The sequence below is a fragment of the Papio anubis genome, chromosome X (genome assembly GCF_008728515.1).
Source record: "Papio anubis isolate 15944 chromosome X, Panubis1.0, whole genome shotgun sequence".
Taxonomy (NCBI): domain Eukaryota; kingdom Metazoa; phylum Chordata; class Mammalia; order Primates; family Cercopithecidae; genus Papio; species Papio anubis.
The window spans coordinates 567840-588636 of record NC_044996.1 but is presented as its reverse complement, the minus strand read 5'-3'; the positions used below and the strand labels follow the sequence as shown (position 1 = coordinate 588636).

The following is a 20797-nucleotide window of genomic DNA, read 5'->3' as shown; positions in this document are numbered from 1 at the left end:
AAGTTGAAGATAAAAATCCAGGACTCATTGGCTTATAGATTTAATTTATAGCCATGGGACTGAATGAAGCCACCAAGAGAATTAATATAAATGAAGAAAAAATGATCAAGCCCTGGGGAGCATTTTAAGACGGGGATATTACATTGTTGTTTTTTCCTTTCTTCTTTCCTTGTTCTCCCCTTCCCTCCCTTCCATTCCCTCTTAACTATAAAAGTGATAAAGCTGTACAGAACTTAGCCTACCTATCTATATGCCCAGACTCAGAATCTATTATCTTTCCTTTTTTTCTTACCCTCCCCCCACCCACATGTGTACTATCAGTCCACCAGGGAAATGTGCTAAACTATTGTGTTCTTATGTTGGTGCCACACTGTAAGTGATCCTGGCATAAAAAGTATGCCGTAGTAGGATTTGAAAAAGCTGAGGTAACTTAGCCTGGAAAAAAGAAGACTTTCCAGGGAATATAATAACTACCTGGCAACAGAATTAAGACTCTTGATTTAAAATCACCACGATGAAGATTTAGGCTTGACGGAACCAACTTTTCTCAAAGTTGCCTAGGCTCACCAGGAAGTACTGAGGTCCCAGTGACTTTTGATATAATGATCAGATAACTTTCAAAAATCATTCTCTTTCTGACTTTAAGATAATGGTGAATACGATTGTGTATGGTGTATGTTACATCTTATTGATATCCTTGGTAGTAGAGTTGCTACACTGTAGTAACAGATTCTGGAAATAGCTATAACACACACTTGGAATCTCACAGTCACATAATCAATCATTTTACTAAATACAAGCATATTTTCATTCACATACAGCTAAATAAAGCATTGTTCACATTTCATTACAGTGCACAACAAAGTGAGGAAAAGTATACAGTACATTTTATTCTGAAATATGAGACAATCTAATCCAACATGCAGTTGTGGTCTTTGTTACAAGTTAGTTTATCTTTTCTTTACCTATGTAGTAAAATAGCTTCTAAAGCTTTATCCTTAGTATTATATTAACACCTGATTTTTTTCACACTTATTTTCTAAAACCCACTTATTGCAGTGACAACGGTACTGAATTCTACTAAAATGATTTTTAAATTTTCTAGAACTTATTTAAGCAATTAAGCTCAGCCACCTCTGCTGGATTTATGCTGAATATTTTTAAACCTGCCAAAAAATGCCAGGAGTGGGAATAGTGTACATACAATAACTTTTAGTCAAGAAAATTGTAGAGAAGTTTTGTTTCTTTCCTTTTTTGAACTGACAGAATCCACTCAACTCTCATTTACCCACTGGATAATCTTGCTTTCAGAATCTTCTAAACATACTTAAGTATAGCAGTTGATGAAATTTTGTGTTAATCAAATTTGCCATGTTTTATTTGTCTTTTACAACCATAAAGGTGGCAATTTAATTACCCCACCTAAGCCAGCTCTTGTGAAATGAATATAGAGAAGATGATCAGTTCACTTGTAATTAATGCTGTGAATTGATCCAAAGTGGTTTGCTCATCCAACTTGGGGCACAGGTGGCAGAACAGTCTTCCATAATTTTCATGATTTGGCTTCTTTATTCTGGCTGAAGCAAATTCCCAAACTTTCAGATTCAGTCACATTCATACAGAAGTTCAATATTATATCTCAAAGCGATTTGCCATTCTTAGGCCTTCCTATCACAATGGATATGAGAAACCTGACTCTAATCAGAATAGTTTTTTTTAATTGTGAAAAGTATGGCTTTTGCCTAGCTGAACTGGCTACAATCCAAAAAGTAATTTAAAGCATCACCTCTCTTCAAGAAAATAATGGAAACTTCAAGCCAGCCATTCCAATTTGCTGATGCAGTTAGCTGTTTGTTCACCTGAGAATTAAGGGCTGACTCTGTTGGGTAGACAGGAGCTCAGTGTACGTATACGGCAGACAGGTGGCCAAGGTCATTTTGGGGTGAGTATTTTATCCCTATCCCACTCCCCATTGCCATTGCTGTATGTGGTTCCTTTCAATAAAAATCCAGTGTCTCGGTGATAAGAACACTTATAGCCCACACAGTTCTAATGTCTTTTTAGTTGTGCAATTATTCACTTGTTTAAAGCCCTCTTGTCAATAATACCTGAATGGGCTTTACCTTTGTCCCTTTCCTAGTTATAGGGTAATTTGCACGGGACAATTTGTTTCATACAGCTGGTAATTCTACCACAAGAGTGTTCAAATGTGCTAATAACTGTGTAGATAGCCTTTCTTTCATATTCACATCATTTTTACTTGAACACCAGACCTTTTGGTCTATGTTCCTCATTTTACAGATGAGCTGTTAAAAGCTAATTGGTACCTTTTAACCAAACCCAGCAAACACCTTTGGTGCAGGGTATTCTCATGGAATAAGTAGAGCTCATAATCTTTGTCCCCAGTGTGATACTTTTTTCCCCTTTATGTGTTTCTTTATGTTCATGGCCTATAAGTGAGCTCAAATACCAAGTAATAGTTGTCCTGTCTGTAGGTATGCTTTCCTGGGACTTAGCTTCCTAAACCCCAGGCCCTTAACATGTGGTCCACAAAGGGCTCATGGAGCAGCCACTGCCTAGCATGGGCCACAGTTCAGTCCCTTGGTCACAGCACTCAGGCACCCCCATCCACCCGCACATGAGTCTGTCAGAGTCCCCCTGAGAAGGAGGCTCACTTGGTATCCAAATGGAGGTTGAGTTCTCGTCAGTTACACAAAGATTCTATTTATTTCTCTTACTTTTCAGTTCAAGTAGGAGAGCATGTTTTGGAAATAAAAGAGCTGACTAGCACAAACATCTCCTCTCTGATTTGACAACCTCTTCTGAAGAGTGAACCACATTTGGTACAAATCCACTCTTCACCCCTTCCCAGCCCTCCTGGATTGTAATCTCCCCCCTTTTAACCAGCTCATATATGTCTCTTGTCAGGTCTGTGAAGGCTTTCTCCACATTAATGGCATCTCGGGCTGACGTTTCAATGTACTTCATGCCGTATGCAGCAGCCAGTTTCTCGGCCTCGTGGCGAGTCACTTGCCTCTGTGTATCCAGGTCACACTTGTGACCCACCAGAACAAATACAATTTGGTAGGGCTGAACGTGTACTTTGGTCTCTTCTAACCACTCATGGACATTCTGGAAGGACCTGCGGTTGGTAATGTCAAATAAGAGAAGACCACCTACTGAGTTCCTGTAGTAGGCGCGAGTGATGGATCTAAAACACAAGAAAGAAGTAAAGAATAAAGGCCGTGCCCAAACTTCTGCATGTCAATGAACTCAGTATATTCAAGTGTTCCTGGTTATTGACACAGTCCTTTGATAAAAGTGATTTTCTTTTTTTTTAAACAAGGGAATACAAATGGCACTCAATAGTAATAGTAATATGTGAGTTTCCAATTGGGCAAAACTTTGAGATGGGTATCTTCTAGAAATGAATGCTCATGAACTTTTAGGCATTTTCCATGGATTCAGCACTGGAGAGTGACCCTGGGACATAATTTAGTTCTATTTCTTGCCTTCAGGTAAAACTACAACTAACTCTCCCACCCCCCAAATCTGAATAACTGACAGAGACTTCCTTTTCTGCACAATAGGATACCTAAGTCACAGTGTCACCATGAGGCAAAATGAAACAATGGATATTAAAGTGTTCTGTGACATGGAGAGTTCATTACAAATGCTAGTAGTTGAAACAGGATTTTTAAAACATAGAAATGAATTTATGATAGTTAACAAAATATTTAAAGTAGGTATCTTGCTATATACTCCATTTTTTCCATTTATCATTACCATGTTTTTCTCTTTCCATTATTATTATTATTAATTATTATTATTATTAGCTAACAGGGATCCTCAATCTCTTCTGTGAGGAGAAACACAATTTTATTTTTTATTTTCCAGGCCTGTGGGAATGGAAAAAGAAAGATGGTGAAGGGTTCAGGCAAAGTGCCTCTCAGCCCTATTTCCTGACACATTTCAGAGAGGCCAACTCAGGAGCCATCAGATGAAACTTCACATGTTTTAACTTCTTGACTTGAGGAGCCTCATTATAATTATACATTATGGCACTTTGCTTACAGTGTATTAAAGCTTATTACAGGGTATAGACCTATTTGTCTCTGCAATCACTTGCTTTAGACTACTGTGATTTTTAAAATCTATGTCTATTTTTAGGTTTTCTGTCTCCTCAGATAAAGAAGATAGACAATGAAGGACTCAATAGCTTAGGGAAAATGGCCCAGTGTTAACAGAACAAGCATAGTCCAGGGACCTACAGTCCAAGCTAGATGATGGTAAAAGTAAAACTTACAAATGAGTTTAAGTCTCCAGAATCAGGCAAATCAGCCCTGGGGACTGAAAGCATTTCTTGTCTCTTAGGTTTGAATATTCATGGAGAATGGTAGATTTACCAGAAAATTAGACATGAACAAACAAAGGTTTTGATTTGTGAAAAGCTTGATTCAAGAAATCAATTGTTTGTGAGTACTTAGCAAAGAAAGTGACAAAGGCCTTCTAAGCATGGACATAAGGCTACATAAACCTTAAATTCCTCCCTACATTAAAAAATCTTAAATAATGTGAAAAGACAAATGATAAACTAGGAATATATGTTACAACATACATGACAGGAAAGCGTTAATATTCTTAATCTATAAAGTACTCTTACAAGTCCATACTGCCCAATAAATAATAAGCAGTGGATGTAAACAGGCTGTTCATATAGAAAGAAATTCCAACAAACACATAAAAGATACCTTTCTTTGCTTAGGAGAAATGTAATCACAAGTTCAAAGTGAACCTGTACAAGGATATTTTCCACAGTGTTGTTTGTGGAAGTGAGGAGCTGGAGGCAACTTAAGTTTGTAATTATTTCTCCTTACCACTCTTCAATTACCCAACCCGTATCTTCTATGGTTAGTTAGTTTTCAATAGATAAATGAGCAAATGATCATAAACTTGGGCTATTGAGTTTTCTTGATCTGGTTCCTGCTGCTCTACTTTAGTTCAAATTGTTCCCTGCGAAGTTTTCTGTGTACACTCTGTTCCCTCTCACTTCTGTCTTTATTCATCCTGTTTCCTATCCCTGGGCGTTTCCTGTCTTTGCTTGGGCAGTCATACTCATCCGGTCTCATCTTCTCCAGTTAACCTTTCCTCCTCTGTGTTCATACATATAATTACAAATAATACATGCTACAAAAGAAAAGCAAAGGGTTTTGAGTGAAAGTAAACATATTCATTGATTATTCAATGAATTCATTGAAATTAAGCATATTCATTATGTGCCAAGTGTTACAGTAGGGAGTGGGCATACAAATATGAGCAAGACACATTTTTGTAATTGCTGATTATCTATTATTTCCCTCAACTATGTTAGCACAGAAGTTCCAAGAGTGAAGGGGCTTTGTCTGTTTTGATTACATGGCATCCCCTTGTGTGAGTTTCCTCACACTGTTTTCCCAGAAACAAGCCCGGAATCTGGCACATAGTAGATGATCACTGAATGTGTGCTGGTTGCAAGAAGGAATCAATCTTATGTATTTCCTTTATGTTAGAACATATGTTAGCATATATATGTGCACACACACAGATATGGAAATAAAACATAATACACATGTATTTATGTATCTAAATCTCTGTCAGTTATGTTAGGATGACCTGGGAACATTTTTGAAAGTACGTAACATAGGGACTGAGATTGATGAATTACAGATACAGAAATCAATTCCAGCTAGTTTATTAGCCACCAAGGGGCAGGTTGGTGGAGTTGTGGTGCAAGCAATATGTGTTATTGACCGGCCTTCCCTGCCAGGGCGCTTCTTTCCTTGCACTGAACTCCGGGTTAGCCAAAGGTGGGCTTCGGTAGAATCCCCAAGACCCTTAGTGTTGCCCTCCTGGACCGCGACTAGGACCAGGAAGTTCTCTCTCCCCAGAGGCTGTGCAAACCCCGAAGACCCTCCCACTGCTTGCGGGCCCGGACTGCGCTCCCACCTGAACCTCTCTTGACCCGCGGTATCCCAGATCTGGAGCTTGATGCGTTTTCCCGGCTCGATCTCCACCAAGCGGGAGAAAAAATCCACCCCCACGGTGGGGTCAGAAACCTGGGCAAAGCGACCCTCGGTGAAGCGGCGGATCAGGCAGGACTTGCCCACTGTGGAATCCCCGATGACAATGAGCCGGAACTGGTACAGCCAGATGGCCTCCATGGCCGCGGCTCTGCAGGTCTCCTTGGCTCGGACCGGGGACGGCGGGAGGGGGCGCCCCGCCGACGCCTCAGAGAGCGCGGCTCGGCAGGATCTAGCTCAGCCGCGAGCGCATCGCTGACCTGGGAACCCGAAGCTGGATAGGCCCAGGCGCCCGGATAGCGGAGGGATGGATGCTGCGCTTGCAAAGGTGATGAAATGGCAGCAGCATCAGCACCACGCACTCTGACTCATCACTGACAACCGGGTTACTGTAATCCCCCGCGTAGACGCGACGCCTGGGCAGCCGCACTGTCTGTAAGAGGAGCGCACACAAAATGGCTGCAAAATTAGCGCGTTCCCTCCCTTTCTAATTACCCCACCCACCCTCTGTTAATTAAAAATGTTTTCTGTCGTTCAAACTGCAAATGTCATACCTTTTCATTGAAACTAGCAAAGCAATACAAAACTACTCAAGAAAGGGAAGGTACATAATTATATATTAGTCTACAAGTGTTTCCATGCTCACGTAAACACACAAATATTATATGTGTTTGTATTCCCATATACATTTATTGCTGTTTGTTTTTACAAAAATTAAACTGAGGCCTTACTTTCAATTAATAATTGCTTTCTGCAGTTAATAAAGCATCATAAATATCTTTCCATTTCCACCTAATTTCCCTTTTGTCATAACAATGCTGCAGTAAAGATTCTTTAAACTGTAGTCACACGTATTTTATTTCTATGAGCTAGAGTCTTAAAAGAGAGGCCATGAATTCAAAGAGTATGAGTACTTTAAATTTAATGGACATGGCCATTCTACTTTCCAAAACTAGCAGTTTAAACTCTACCCAACAATGTGTGAAAAGGTCATTGCTCTGCATTATTTCAAGCATCATATGTATGTTTTATTCTTTCTTAATTCTTGTCAATAGAATGTAGTTAAATAAAAACACGTCTCATTGCTTTATTTTACATTTCTCTGACTACTGATGAGGTCAATACCAAGTCTTGTGTATTGACCACTTCATTTCCTCTTCTGGGAATTGTCTCTTCATATCCTTTGTATTTTTTGTGTGTAATCTTTTATCGTTGCCTTACTCTTTAAAAAACTCAGCCTTATTAACATGGAAATTCACATACTGTACAATTCACCCATTTAAAGTGAAAAATTCTTAGCATAGATTTTTAATATACTCACAGATATGTACAACTATCACCACGGTTAATTTTAGAACATTTTTATCACTTCAAAAAATAACCCAGAACCTTTTAGCTATCGTCTCTCTATCCCATGTTCCTCCAGCCTTTGGCAACCATTAATGTACTTTCTGTCTCTATAAATTTCCCTATTCTGAACATTTCATATACGTGGAATCACATAATATGTGCATTTTTGTGACTGGCTGCTTTCACTTAGCATAATGTTTTCAAGGTTCATTCACACTATAGCTAGTATCAGTACTTCATTCCTTTTTGTGGCTGAATACTATTCCATTGTATGGATAGACCACATCTTGTTTATCCATTCATTCATTGAGGGACATTTGGGTTATTCCCACCTTTTGGCTATTCTAAATAATCCTACCGTTGAACATTCATTTACAAGCTTTTTAAAAAATATCTGTTTTCAGTTTTTTGGGATTTATACCTAAGAGTGGAATTCCTCAGTCCTGTGGCAACTCTATGTCTAACCCTTTGATGAAATGCCTGACTTTTTCACAGTGGCTGTACCATATTACATCCCACTGGCAGCGTATGTGGTTCCAATTTCTCCACATTCTATCTAACACGGATGTGAAGTGGTACCTTATTCTAGTTTGATTTGCATTTCCCTAATGACTGGTGACTTCAAGCATATTTTTACATTCTTATTGGCCATTTGTGTATTTTCCTTGGAAAAATATTCTTAGATCTTTTGCCCATTTTTAAACTGGATTACTAGTCTTTGTATTATTGAGTTGTAAGAGTTCTTTATATATGCTAGATACAAGTCCTTTATCAGATATATGATTTGTAAATATTTTCTCCAATTCGGTGTGTTCTTTTTTTTTTTCACTTTCTTGAGGGTGTCCAAACAAAGTTTTAGATTTTTAAGAAGTACAATTTATCAAGTTTCCATTTTGTTGCTCATGCTTCTGGTGTCATGTCTAAGAATACTTTGCCAAATCCAAGGTCATGAAGATTTACTCATGCTTTCTTCTAAGAGTTTTATAGTTTTCGTTCATTCATTTAGGTTTATGATCTATTTTGTGTTTATTTTTATGCATGGTGTGAGGAAGGGGTTCAAATTCATTCCTTTGCATGTGGATATCCAGCTATCCCAGCACTCTATTGAGGATACTATTCTTTCTCTATGGAATGATTTTGGCACTCTGGAAAATCAATTGACCATGGACGTATGGATATATTTTTGGACTTTCTATTTCTATGTTAATAAAGCTGATTTTTTAAAAAAACAGTAAGGCAGTGATAAAAGATTACACATAAAAAATACAAAGTATGTAAAGAGACAATTCCCAGAAGAGGGAATGAAATGGCCAATATACATTGGTCTATATGTCTCCCTTATGCCAGTATGACACTGTCTTGACTGTTGTAGCTTTGTAGAAAGTTCTGAAATCAGAAAGTGTGAGTCCTCCTACTGTGGAGGATCCAATCTTTTCAAAGATTGTTTTGGTTATTTGGAGCCCTCTGCAATTGCATATGAATTTTAAGAACAGCTTATCAGTTTCTGCAAATAAAGCAGTTGGAATGTTGGTAGGTATTGATTTGACTCTGTAGATCAATTTGGAGAGTATTGCTGTCTTAACAAAATTAAGTGTTTCCATCCATGAGCACAAGATGGATATCATTCCATTTATTTAGGTTTTTAAAAATTGTTTTAACAATGCTTCATAGTGTTCAGTGTATAAGTTTTGTACTTCAAGTGTTTTGTTATTTATGATGCTATTGTGAATGGAATTGTTTTCTTATTTTCATTTTTAGATTGCTCCTTGCAAGTTTATAAAATGCAATTAATTTTTGTATATTGATTTTATATCCTCCAACCTTGCTGAACTTGCTTATTAGTCCTAATAGTTTTTATTTATTTATTTTAAATGGTAAGTTCTGGGATACATGTGCAGAACGTGCAGGTTTGTTGCATAGGTATACACATGCCATGGTGATTTGCTGCACCCATCAACCTGTCATCTACATTAGGTATTTTTTCTAATGCTATCCCTCCCCTACACCCCCACTCCCCAACAGGCCCTGGTGTGTGATGTTCCTCTCCCTGTGTCCATGTATTCTCATTGTTCAATTCCACTTATGAATGAGAACATGCAGTGTTTGGTTTTCTGTTCCTGTGTTAGTTTACTGAGAATGATGGTTTCCAGCTTCATTCATGTCCCTGCAAAGGACATGCACTCAACCTTCTTTATGGCTGCATAGTATTCCATGGTGTATATGTGCCACATTTTCTTTATCCAGTCTATCATTGATGGGCATTTGGGTTGGTTCCAAGTCTTTGTTATTGTGAACAGTGTTGCAATAAACATATGTGTGTATGTGTCTTTATAGTAGAATGATTTATGATTCTTTGGGTATATACCCAGGAATAGGATTGCTGGGTCAAATGGTATTTCTGATTCAAGATCTTTGAGGAATCACCACACTGTCTTCCACAATGGTTGAACTAATTTACACACCCACCAACAGTGTAAAAGTGTTCCTATTTCTCCACATCCTCTCTAGTATCTGTTGTTTCCTTTTTTTTTTTTGAGACAGAGTCTTGCTCCATGGGCCAGGCTGAAGTGCAGTGGCATGATCTCAGCTCACTGCAACCTCCATCTCCTGGGCTCAAGTAGTTATCCTGCCTCAGCCTCCCAAGTAGCTGGGATTACAGGCACGTGCCACTGTTTCCTGACTTTTTAATGATTGCCATTCTAACTGGCGTGAGATGGTATCTCATTGTGGTTTTGATTTGCATTTCTCTAATGACCAGTCAGGCTACCATTGATTTTCTTCACAGAATTAGAAAAAACTACCTTAAATTTCACATGGAACCAAAAAAGAGGTTTGACAGTTTTGTTGTTCTTTTCAAAGAACCAACTTTTGGTTTCATTGATTCTATTGTTAATCTATTCCCTTTGTTTCATTTATCTCTGCCCTAATATTTATTATTTCCTTCCTTTTGCTTGATTTTCTTTTAGTTAGCTCATCTTTTTCCAGTTTCTTAAGTTGTAAGGTTGAGTTATTGATTTGAGATTTTTTTTCTTAATACAGGCACTTACAGCTATACATTTCCCTCTGAGCACTGCTTTATCTGAACCCCATAAGTTTTGGTATCTTTCTTGTGTCATTTTCATTTATCTGAAACTATTTTCTGATTTTCCTTTTGATCTCTTCTTTGACCCATTTGTTATTTATGAGTGTTTTGTTTGATTCTCACATATTTGTGAGTTTCTCATATCTTTTTCCTACTATTGATTTCTAGTTTCATTCCATGTGGTCAGAAAACATACTTTGTATTATTTCTATCCTTTTAAATTTCTTGAGATTTGTTTTTTTGGCATAGTGTATCATCTATTCTGGTAATGCTCCCTGTGCACTTGAAAAGAATATATCTTCTGCTGTTTTATATATATATATATATATATATAATATATATATGTTATGTCTAGTTGGTTTATAAAGACTTAGACATAAGTCTGCTGTTTCCTTGTTGATCTTCAGTATGGTTGTTCTACATATTATTGGAAATGGAGAATGAAGCCTCCAACTATTCTTGTAGAATGATTTTTCACTTTAGCTGTCAGTTATTGCTTCATATATTTTGGAGCTCTATTGTTAGATGCATATGTTTGTAATTGTTGTATCTTTCTGATAGATTGACCCTTTTATCATTATGAAATGTCCTTTTTTAGTAGCTGTTTTTGTTTTGAGGTCTATTTTTTCTGATATTAGTATAGTCACTTCAGCTTTCTTGTGGTTGGTGATTGCATGATATATATTTTTCCATCATTTTACTTTCAATCACTTTGTATCTTTGAATATAAAGTGTCTGCTGTAGACAGCATATAGTTGTATCATTCGAAACATCTAGCCATATAATCTTTGTCTTTCTTTAAACCGATTGTTTAATCTGTTCACATTTAATGTTATTTATTGATATAGTCGGATTTATGTCAGCCATTTATTTGTTTTTCTGTATGTCTTAATATTTTTGTTCCTCTAGTCTTATTGCTTTCTTTTGCACTAAGCAAATATTTTTTGATGTACCATTTGAGTTTCTTTTTTTTTAATTTATTTATTATTATTATTATACTTTAAGTTCTAGGGTACATGTGCATAATGTGCAGGTTTGTTACATATGTATACTTGTGCCATGTTGGTGTGCTGCACCCATCAACTCGTCAGCACCCATCAACTCGTCATTTACATCAGGTATAACTCCCAATGCAATCCCTCCCCCCTCCCCCCTCCCCATGATAGGCCCCGGTGTGTGATGTTCCCCTTCCTGAGTCCAAGTGATCTCATTGTTCAGTTCCCACCTATGAGTGAGAACATGCGGTGTTTGGTTTTCTGTTCTTGTGATAGTTTGCTAAGAATGATGGTTTCCAGCTGCATCCATGTCCCTACAAAGGACACAAACTCATCCTTTTTTATGGCTGCATAGTATTCCATGGTGTATATGTGCCACATTTTCTTAATCCAGTCTGTCACTGATGGACATTTGGGTTGATTCCAAGTCTTTGCTATTGTGAATAGTGCCGCGATAAACATACGTGTGCATGTGTCTTTAGAGCAGCATGATTTATAATCCTTTGGGTATATACCCAGTAATGGGATGGCTGGGTCATATGGTACATCTAGTTCTAGATCCTTGAGGAATCGCCATACTGTTTTCCATAATGGTTGAACTAGTTTACAATCCCTCCAACAGTGTAAAAGTGTTCCTATTTCTCCACATCCTCTCCAGCACCTGTTGTTTCCTGACTTTTTAATGATCGCCATTCTAACTGTTGTGAGATGGGATCTCATTGTGGTTTTGATTTGCATTTCTCTGATGGCGAGTGATGATGAGCATTTTTTCATGTGTCTGTTGGCTGTATGAATGTCTTCTTTTGAGAAATGTCTGTTCATATCCTTTGCCCACTTTTTGATGGGGTTGTTTGTTATTTTCTTGTAAATTTGTTTGAGTTCTTTGTAGGTTCTGGATATTAGCCCTTTGTCAGATGAGTAGATTGCAAAAATTTTCTCCCATTCTGTATGATTGTATATTTAGAAAATCCCATTGTCTCAGCCCAAAATCTCCTTAAGCTGATAAGCAACTTCAGCAAAGTCTCAGGATACAAAATTAATGTGCAAAAATCACAAGCATTCATATACACCAGTAACAGACAAACAGAGAGCCAAATCATGAATGAACTTCCATTCACAATTGCTTCAAAGAGAATAAAATACCTAGGAATCCAACTTACAAGGGATGTAAAGGACCTCTTCAAGGATAACTACAAACCACTGCTCAGTGAAATAAAAGAGGACACAAACAAATGGAAGAACATACCATGCTCATGGATAGGAAGAATCAATATCGTGAAAATGGCCATACTGCCCAAGGTTATTTATAGATTCAATGCCATCCCCATCAAGCTACCAATGAGTTTCTTCACAGAATTGGAAAAACTGCTTTAAAGTTCATATGGAACCAAAAATGAGCCCGCATCTCCAAGACAATCCTAAGTCAAAAGAACAAAGCTGGAGGCATCACGCTACCTGACTTCAAACTATACTACAAGGCTACAATAACCAAAACAGCATGGTACTGGTACCAAAACAGAGATATAGACCAATGGAACAGAACAGAGTCCTCAGAAATAATACCACACATCTACAGCCATCTGATCTTTGACAAACCTGAGAGAAACAAGAAATGGGGAAAGGATTCCCTATTTAATAAATGGTGCTGGGAAAATTGGCTAGCCATAAGTAGAAAGCTGAAACTGGATCCTTTCCTTACTCCTTATACGAAAATTAATTCAAGATGGATTAGAGACTTAAATGTTAGACCTAATACCATAAAAACCCTAGAGGAAAACCTAGTTAGTACCATTCAGGACATAGGCATGGGCAAAGACTTCATGTCTAAAACACCAAAAGCAACGGCAGCGAAAGCCAAAATTGACAAATGGGATCTCATTAAACTAAAGAGCTTCTGCACAGCAAAAGAAACTACCATCAGAGTGAACAGGCAACCATTTGAGTTTCTTAATTCTTGATTAAAATTTTTTCACTATATTTTGAAGTATTTTTTAGTGGTTGCTTTAGAGCTTACCATATATATCCTGACTTATCAGAATCACCTTCAGATTTACACTAGCTTTATTGTAGTGACATATAGAAACATTATTCCTATATAGTTCTTTTATTTATTTATTTATTTTGAGATGGAGTCTAGCTTTGTCACCCACGCTGGAGTGCAGTGGTGCAATCTTAGCTTACTGCAACCTCCAGATCCCAGGTTCAAGCAATTCTCCTGCCTCAGTCTCCCAAGTAGCTGGGACTACTGGCGTGCGCCACCACACCTGGCCAATTTTTGTAGTTTTAGTAGAGACGGGGCTTTACCATGTTGGCCAGGCTACTCCTGACCTCAAATGATCCACTTGCCTGGGCCTACCAAAGTGCTGGGATTACAGTCATGAGCCACCATGCCCGGACTCCTATATAGTTTGATTGTCTTTTCTGTCTTTTTATGGTACCATTATTATGCATATTATGTCTATTAATGTTACAAACCTATCAATACATTGTTATAATTATTGCTTTATCATCTATATTTCCTTATCCCAATATAGCTTTGCTCTCAGCCACCTCTTTTGTGTTGCTTTTGGCAAATATACTGCATTCTATGTTATGGACTGAATAATACATTATATACATATGTTATGGAATTGCTTTGTTAATCAATTAATGGAAAAATATACATTTATGCAGTCTTTTATAATTACATAATTATTGGTGTTCTGGTTTTTTATTTGTTTCTGTGGATTTGAATGATCATCTGAGATCACTTGCTTTCAGTCTGAATAACTTCCTTCAGTATTTCTTGTAAGGTGGATATGCCAGCAACAAATTCTTCAGTTTTTGTTTGTTTATCTGGGAATGTCTTTATTTGCTTTCTTTTTCTGAATGATAGCTTTGCTGGATATAAAATTCTTGGGTGACTTTTTTTCTTTGATCACTTTGAATATGTTGCCTCATTGTTTTTGGCCTCCATTGTTTCTGCTGAGAAGTCATTTGTTAATCTTATTAGGGTTCCCTTGTAAGTGATAAATCATTTTTTCCCAATTTTCATTTTTTATTTTTAAGTATTATGGGTACAAAATAGTTGTATATATTTATGGGTTATATGTGGTGTTTTGATACAGGCATCCAATGTGTAATGATTGAATCAGGGTAATTGGGGTATCCAACACCTCAAGCCCTTATCATTTCTTTGTGATAGGAACATTAGAATTCTACTATTTTAGTTATTTTGAAATACATAATAAATTAGTGTTAACTGTAGTCACCCTATTGTGCTACTGAAGAATAGATGTTATTCATTCTATCTAACCATCCCCACTTTATTCTTTTCCCACTGCCCTTCCCACCCTCTGGAAAACATCATTCCATTCTATCGCCATTAGTTCAATTTTGTTTTAGTGCTCACATATGAGTGAGAACATGAGATTTTTGTCTTTCTGTGCCTGGCTTATTTCACTTAATATAATATACTCCAGTTCTATTCATGTTGTTGCAAATGACAAGATTTCATTCTTTCTTATAACCAAATAATATTTCATTGTGTACCTGTCAGATATTTTAAAAATTCATTCATCTGTTGATGAACACTTAGGTTGCTTCTGTATCTTGGCTATTGTGAATAATGTTGCAATAAACATGGGAGTGCAGATATTTCCTCAATATATTGATTTTCTTTCTTTTGGATATATACCTAACAGTGAGACTGCTGGATCATATGGTAGTTCTATTTTTATTTTTTTAGGAGCCACCATACTGTTCTCCATAGTGGTTGTATTAATTTATATTCCTATCAACAGTGTAGAAGGCTCCCCCTTTTTCACCATCTTCACCAGCATTTGTTATTGCCCATCTTTTGCATAAAAGCCATTTTAACTGGCGTTAGATGATATCTCATTGTAGTTTTGATTTGCATTTCTCTGATGATTAGTGATGTTGAGCACTTTTTTTCATATACCTGTTTGCCATTTATATGTCTTCTTTTGAGAAACATTTATTCAGATCTTTTACCCATTTTTAAATTGGACTATTTGTTTTTTTCCTATTGAATTGTTTGAGCTCCTTATATATTCTGGTTGTTAATCTCTTGTCAAATGAGTATTCTTAAATACTTTCTCCCATTCTATGTCACTTTGCTGATTGTTTCCTTTGCTGTGCAGAAGCTCGTTAGTTTGATGTGATCCCATTTGTCCATTTTTGCTTTGCTTGCCTGTGCTTTTGAAGTCTTAACTCAAGAAATCTTTGCCCAGACCAATGCCCTGGTATGTTTCCCCAATGTCTTCTTGTAGTAGTTTCATAATTTCAGGTCTCAGATTTAATTATTTAACCTATTTTGATTTGATTCTTGTATATGGGGTAGTTTCATTTTTCTGCAAATGGATATCCAGTTTTCCCAACACCATTTATTGAAGAGACTGTCCTTTTCCCAATGTATGTTATTGGCACTTTTATCAAAAATGAGTTGACTGTAAATGCATGGATTTATTTCTGGATTTTCTTTTCTGTTCTGTTGGTCAGTGTGTCTGCTTTTATGACAGTACCTTGCTATTTTGGTTACTATAGCTCTGCAGTATAATTTGAAGTCAGGTACTGTGATTCCTCCAGTTTTGTTCTTTTTCCCAGGATGGCTTTTGTTATTCTGGGTCTTTTATGGTTTAACATAAATTTTAGAATTATTTTTTCTATTTCTGTGAAGATGTTACTGGAATTTTGATAGTGATTGCATTGAATCTGTAGATTGCTTTGGGTAGTATGGATATCTTAACAATATTTATTCTTCCAAACCATGAATATGCAATATCCTTTCTTTTTTTCTTTCTTTCATCAATGTTTTATCAATGTTTTACAGTTTTCATAGTAGATATTTTTCACTTCTTTGGTCAAGTTTATTATTTTATTTTTAGCTATTATAAATGGGATTACTGTTTTGGTTTCTTTTTCAGGTTGTTTGCTCTTGGCATATGCTACTGACTTTTGTATGTATTATTTTGTATTCTGCAACTTTACTGAATTTGCTTATTAGTTCTAACAGTTTTTGTGGACTCATTAGGTTTTTGTAAATATAAGATTATATCATCTGCAAACAAGGATAATTTGACTTCTTCTTTCCCAATTTGAATATCTTTTATTGCCTTCTCTTGTCTAATTGCTTTGGCTAGGATTTTTAGCACTGTGTTGAATAACAGTGGTGAAAGTGGGTATCCTTGTCTTGTTCCCAATCTTAGGAAGAAAGGCTTTTAGTTTTCCCCTGTTCAATATACTAGCTATGAGTTTGTTGTATAAGGCATTATCATATTGAGGTATGTTCCTTGTACACCCAGTTTTTTGAGAGTTTTTATTATAAAGTGATGTTAAATTTTATTGAATGTGTTTTCAGCATCAATTGAAATGATCAGATGGTTTTTGATCTTTCATTCTGTTGATATGATGTATCACATTTATTTGCATATGTTGAATCATCCTTGCATTCCTCGTCTTTTGTATTTGCATATTCAGCTATCACCTTCAACTTACTATGTCCAAAACTGGTCTCTATATTCTATCCCTCTCTGCCACCAACAAAACTAGCCAGAAGTCAATCTGCTTTCCCAATATCTGTTATTGTTCAAGTTATCCCTCTGGTTCAGCAAAATAAGTAAGTACAATTACAGGGTATATTGAGGAATGGATGAGTAATGCTATGTGAGGATACAGGTACGTTTATAACAGGGCAACTTCTGATCTGAGTTTTGAAGAATAAGAGGGGTGGCACAGCAAAAATATCATAGACTAGTGATCAAAAGCATAGACTGTGGAGTCAGATTGCGTAGATTCAAATATCAGCTATACTGATATCACTTACTAACTGAATGACCTTGAATCATTTGTTAACCTCTCTTTGCCTCAATTTTATCATCTACAAATAGCTTTTCACTTGTCTCAGCACCATTTCTTAAAAGGCCCATATTTGCTCCAGAGATTGAAGATGCTGTCTATCCTAAACTAAATTTTCATACCAAATGACCTACTTAGGAACTTTCTATTTATTTCACGAGTCTATTTGTCTATTTGTACACTAGCACTACACTGTTTTACTTAAAGACACCTTATTGTATATTTTAATGTCTGGTAGGGCTAATTCCTCCTCATGATTTTTCTTTTTTAGTGTTTTCCTGGCTATTCTTTCATGTTTCTTTTTTCATATGAACTTAGTTTTGGCATATGTAAGTCCATAAAGAAGCTTGTTGGTATTTTTGTTGTGTTTGCAATACATTTATAAGTTAACTTATGGAGAACTGATGTATTATGTAGTTGAGTCATCCTGTCCAAGAACCAAAGGAGGCCTTTCCATATGCTTAAGTTTTAATGTGTACCTTTCAGGAGTGTTTAAGCTTCTTTTTGTATAGGTTTTATATATTTCCTGTTGTTTATTTTTAAATATTTTATCTTCTTTGCTGTTATTGTAAGTGGTGTTTTCTCTACTATACATCCTCTAACTGGTTACATATATATAGTACCATTAGTCTATGTGTCTGTTTTTGTATCAGTACCATGCTGTTTTGGTTGCTGTTGCCTTATAGTATAGTTTGAAGTCTCCGTGATCTTTTAAAAACCCAGACCCCAGTCTAATCCTAACCACTCTAAACATGAGAAAAAATCAGAATAATCCGAATTGAGAGATATTCTACAAAATCATTGACCAGTACTTCTGAAAATAGTCAAGATCATTAAAAATATGGAACATTTGAGAAAGTGTCACAAACCAGAGAAGGCTAAGGAAACACGATGACTAAAAATAATGTGGTACCTAGATGGTGTCCCAGAACAAAGAATTAGGGAAAAAGTAGTTAAATTTGATTAAAGTAGAGACTTTAGTTAATAGTAATGTACCAGTGTTGTTTCCTTAGTTTTTACAAATGTGCCAAGATTATATAAGATGTTAACAATAAAAGAAACTGGGTGAGGGGGATACAGAACTCTCTGTACTATCTTTGCAACTTTTTGTAAATGTAAAAATATTACAAAATAAAGTTTATTTTAATAAAAATGATGTGTTTCTGGATTTATGTCAGTATTTGACAGTACCCATTCATTAAGGAATATATTTTGAAAAATGAAATCTGTGAAATCTCATTATAGATCAGCATTAACAGATAAACATTTGAATTGATTTTGAAGATAGGAAACACTAACTTAATGTTTTCCCAAGAAAGAATTGTAGCTTTCTCATTAGTAGACCCATATTATAAAAGATTGTGTTTGATTGTTATTATATTTTGAATTTCATCAATAAGAATTTTGTGGAATTTTAAAACTTTCTTATGATATAGGCATCTACATAATATTCTTAATTTTGTCTCTTGACCCATCAAGTTAAAAACATTATTCTTTATTTCTCTGTAGAAGATTGCCAACTCCTGCAGAGTTGCCAATCCCTAAAGAATGATAAACGTCTCTCAAAAAATAACAAATATATATATATATATATATATATGCTGGCATGGATGCAGTGAAAAGGGAGGACTTAATACACTATTGGTGGGAATGTAAACTAGTACAATCACTACAGAAGACCGTATGGAGATTTCTCAGAGAACTAAAAGTAGATCTGCCAGTGAGTCCAGTAATCCTGCTACTGGGTATCTACCCAAAGGAAAAGAAGTCACTATATAAAAAGATACCTGCATTTTTATGTTTATCACAGCATAATTTACAATTAAAAAGATGTGGAATCAACCTAAGTTCCTAAGTGTCTATCAGCTGATGAGTAGATAAGGAAAATAGTATATATATATTACATGTGATATATATATGTGAGATTCTATCTATCTATCTATCTATCTATCTATCATCTATCTATCACCATGGAATACTACTCAGCCATAAAAAAATGAAATAATGTGTTTTGCAACAACTTGGATTAAACTGGAGGCCATTATCCTAAGTGAAGTAACTCAGGAATGGAAAATCAAATACTACATGTTCTCACTTGCAAGTGTGGGCTAAGTGATGGGTATGTAAAGGTTTACACAATGGTATAACGGACATTGGAGTCTCAGAAGTGAGAGAGGGCTGGAGGGAGGTGAAGGATAAAAAGTACCAGCTGTTGGGTACAATGCACACTACTCAAGTGACAGATACACTTAAAGCCCAGACTTCACTACTATACAATTCACCCATGTAACCAAAAACCATTTGTATCCCTAAAGCTATTGAAATATAAATAAATTAATGAGAGATTAAACAGATGACCTACAGAATTGAAGAAAATATTTTCAAACTATCTCATAATGGTCTCATATCTGTAATCTATAAGGAACTTACATGATTCAACAAGCAAAAACCAAATAACCAAATTAAAAAGTGGGCAAACGATATGAACAGACACTTCTCAAAAGAAGACATACGGTTGGGCGCAGTGGCTCATGCCTGTAATCCCAGCACCTTGTGAGGCTAAGGCAAGTAGATCGCGAGGTCAGGAGTTTGAGACCAGCCTGGCCAATATGGTGAAACCCCATCTCTCCTAAAAATACAAAAGTTAGCCGGGCATGGTGGCATGCTCCTATAGTCCCAGCTACTTGGGAGGCTGAGGCAGAAGAATCGCTTGAACCCAGGAAGTGGAGGTTGCAGTGAGCTGAGATTGCACCATTGCACTCCAGCCTGGGTAATAGAGCAAGACTCTGTCTCAAAAAAAAAAAAAAAAAAAAAAAAGGATACATATGGCCAACAATCATATGAAAAAAAGCTCAACACATCACTGATCATTAGAGAAAAATCAAAACCACAATGAGATACCATCTCACACCAGTCAGAATGGCTATTACTAAAAAGTCAAATAACAGATGCTGGCAAGGCTGTGGAAAAAAGGGAATGTTTATACACTGCTGATGGGAATGTAAATTAGTTCAGCCACAGTGGAAAGCAGCTTAAAGATTTATCAAAGAACTAAAACAAGCTTTCGCCCCAGCAAACCCATTACTGGGTATCTACCCAAAGGAAAATTAATCATTTTACCAAAAAGATACTGCACTTGTATATTCACGATAGTACTATCTACAATAGTAAAGACATGAAATCAACCTAAGTATCCATCAACAGAGGATTGGATAAATAAAATGTGGTACGTATATACCTACATCAAATACTATGCTGCCATAAAAAAGAATGAAATCATGTCCTTTGCAGCAACATGGATGCAGCTGGAGACTGTTATCGTACGTGAATTAACGCAGAAACAGAAAACAAAATACCACATGTTCTCACTTATAAGTGGGAGCTAAATAGTGGGTACACATGGACACAATGAAGGGAACAATAGACACTGGGACCCACTGGAGTGGGCAGGAAGG

The 20797-nt window shown here is 36.3% G+C and overlaps 1 protein-coding gene across 1 annotated transcript; it reads right to left on the bottom strand.

Annotated features, from left to right (window-relative positions):
• Positions 1 to 769: 769 nt before the first annotated feature.
• On the bottom strand, positions 770 to 6496 carry RAB39B (RAB39B, member RAS oncogene family). The gene is made up of 2 exons (XM_003918499.3): positions 5986 to 6496; positions 770 to 3211 (listed from the first exon to the last, which is right to left on the bottom strand). Exons 1-2 carry the CDS (start codon positions 6198 to 6200, stop codon positions 2785 to 2787), a joined length of 642 nt encoding a protein of 213 aa, XP_003918548.1. The 5' UTR covers positions 6201 to 6496; the 3' UTR covers positions 770 to 2784.
• Positions 6497 to 20797: the final 14301 nt, after the last annotated feature.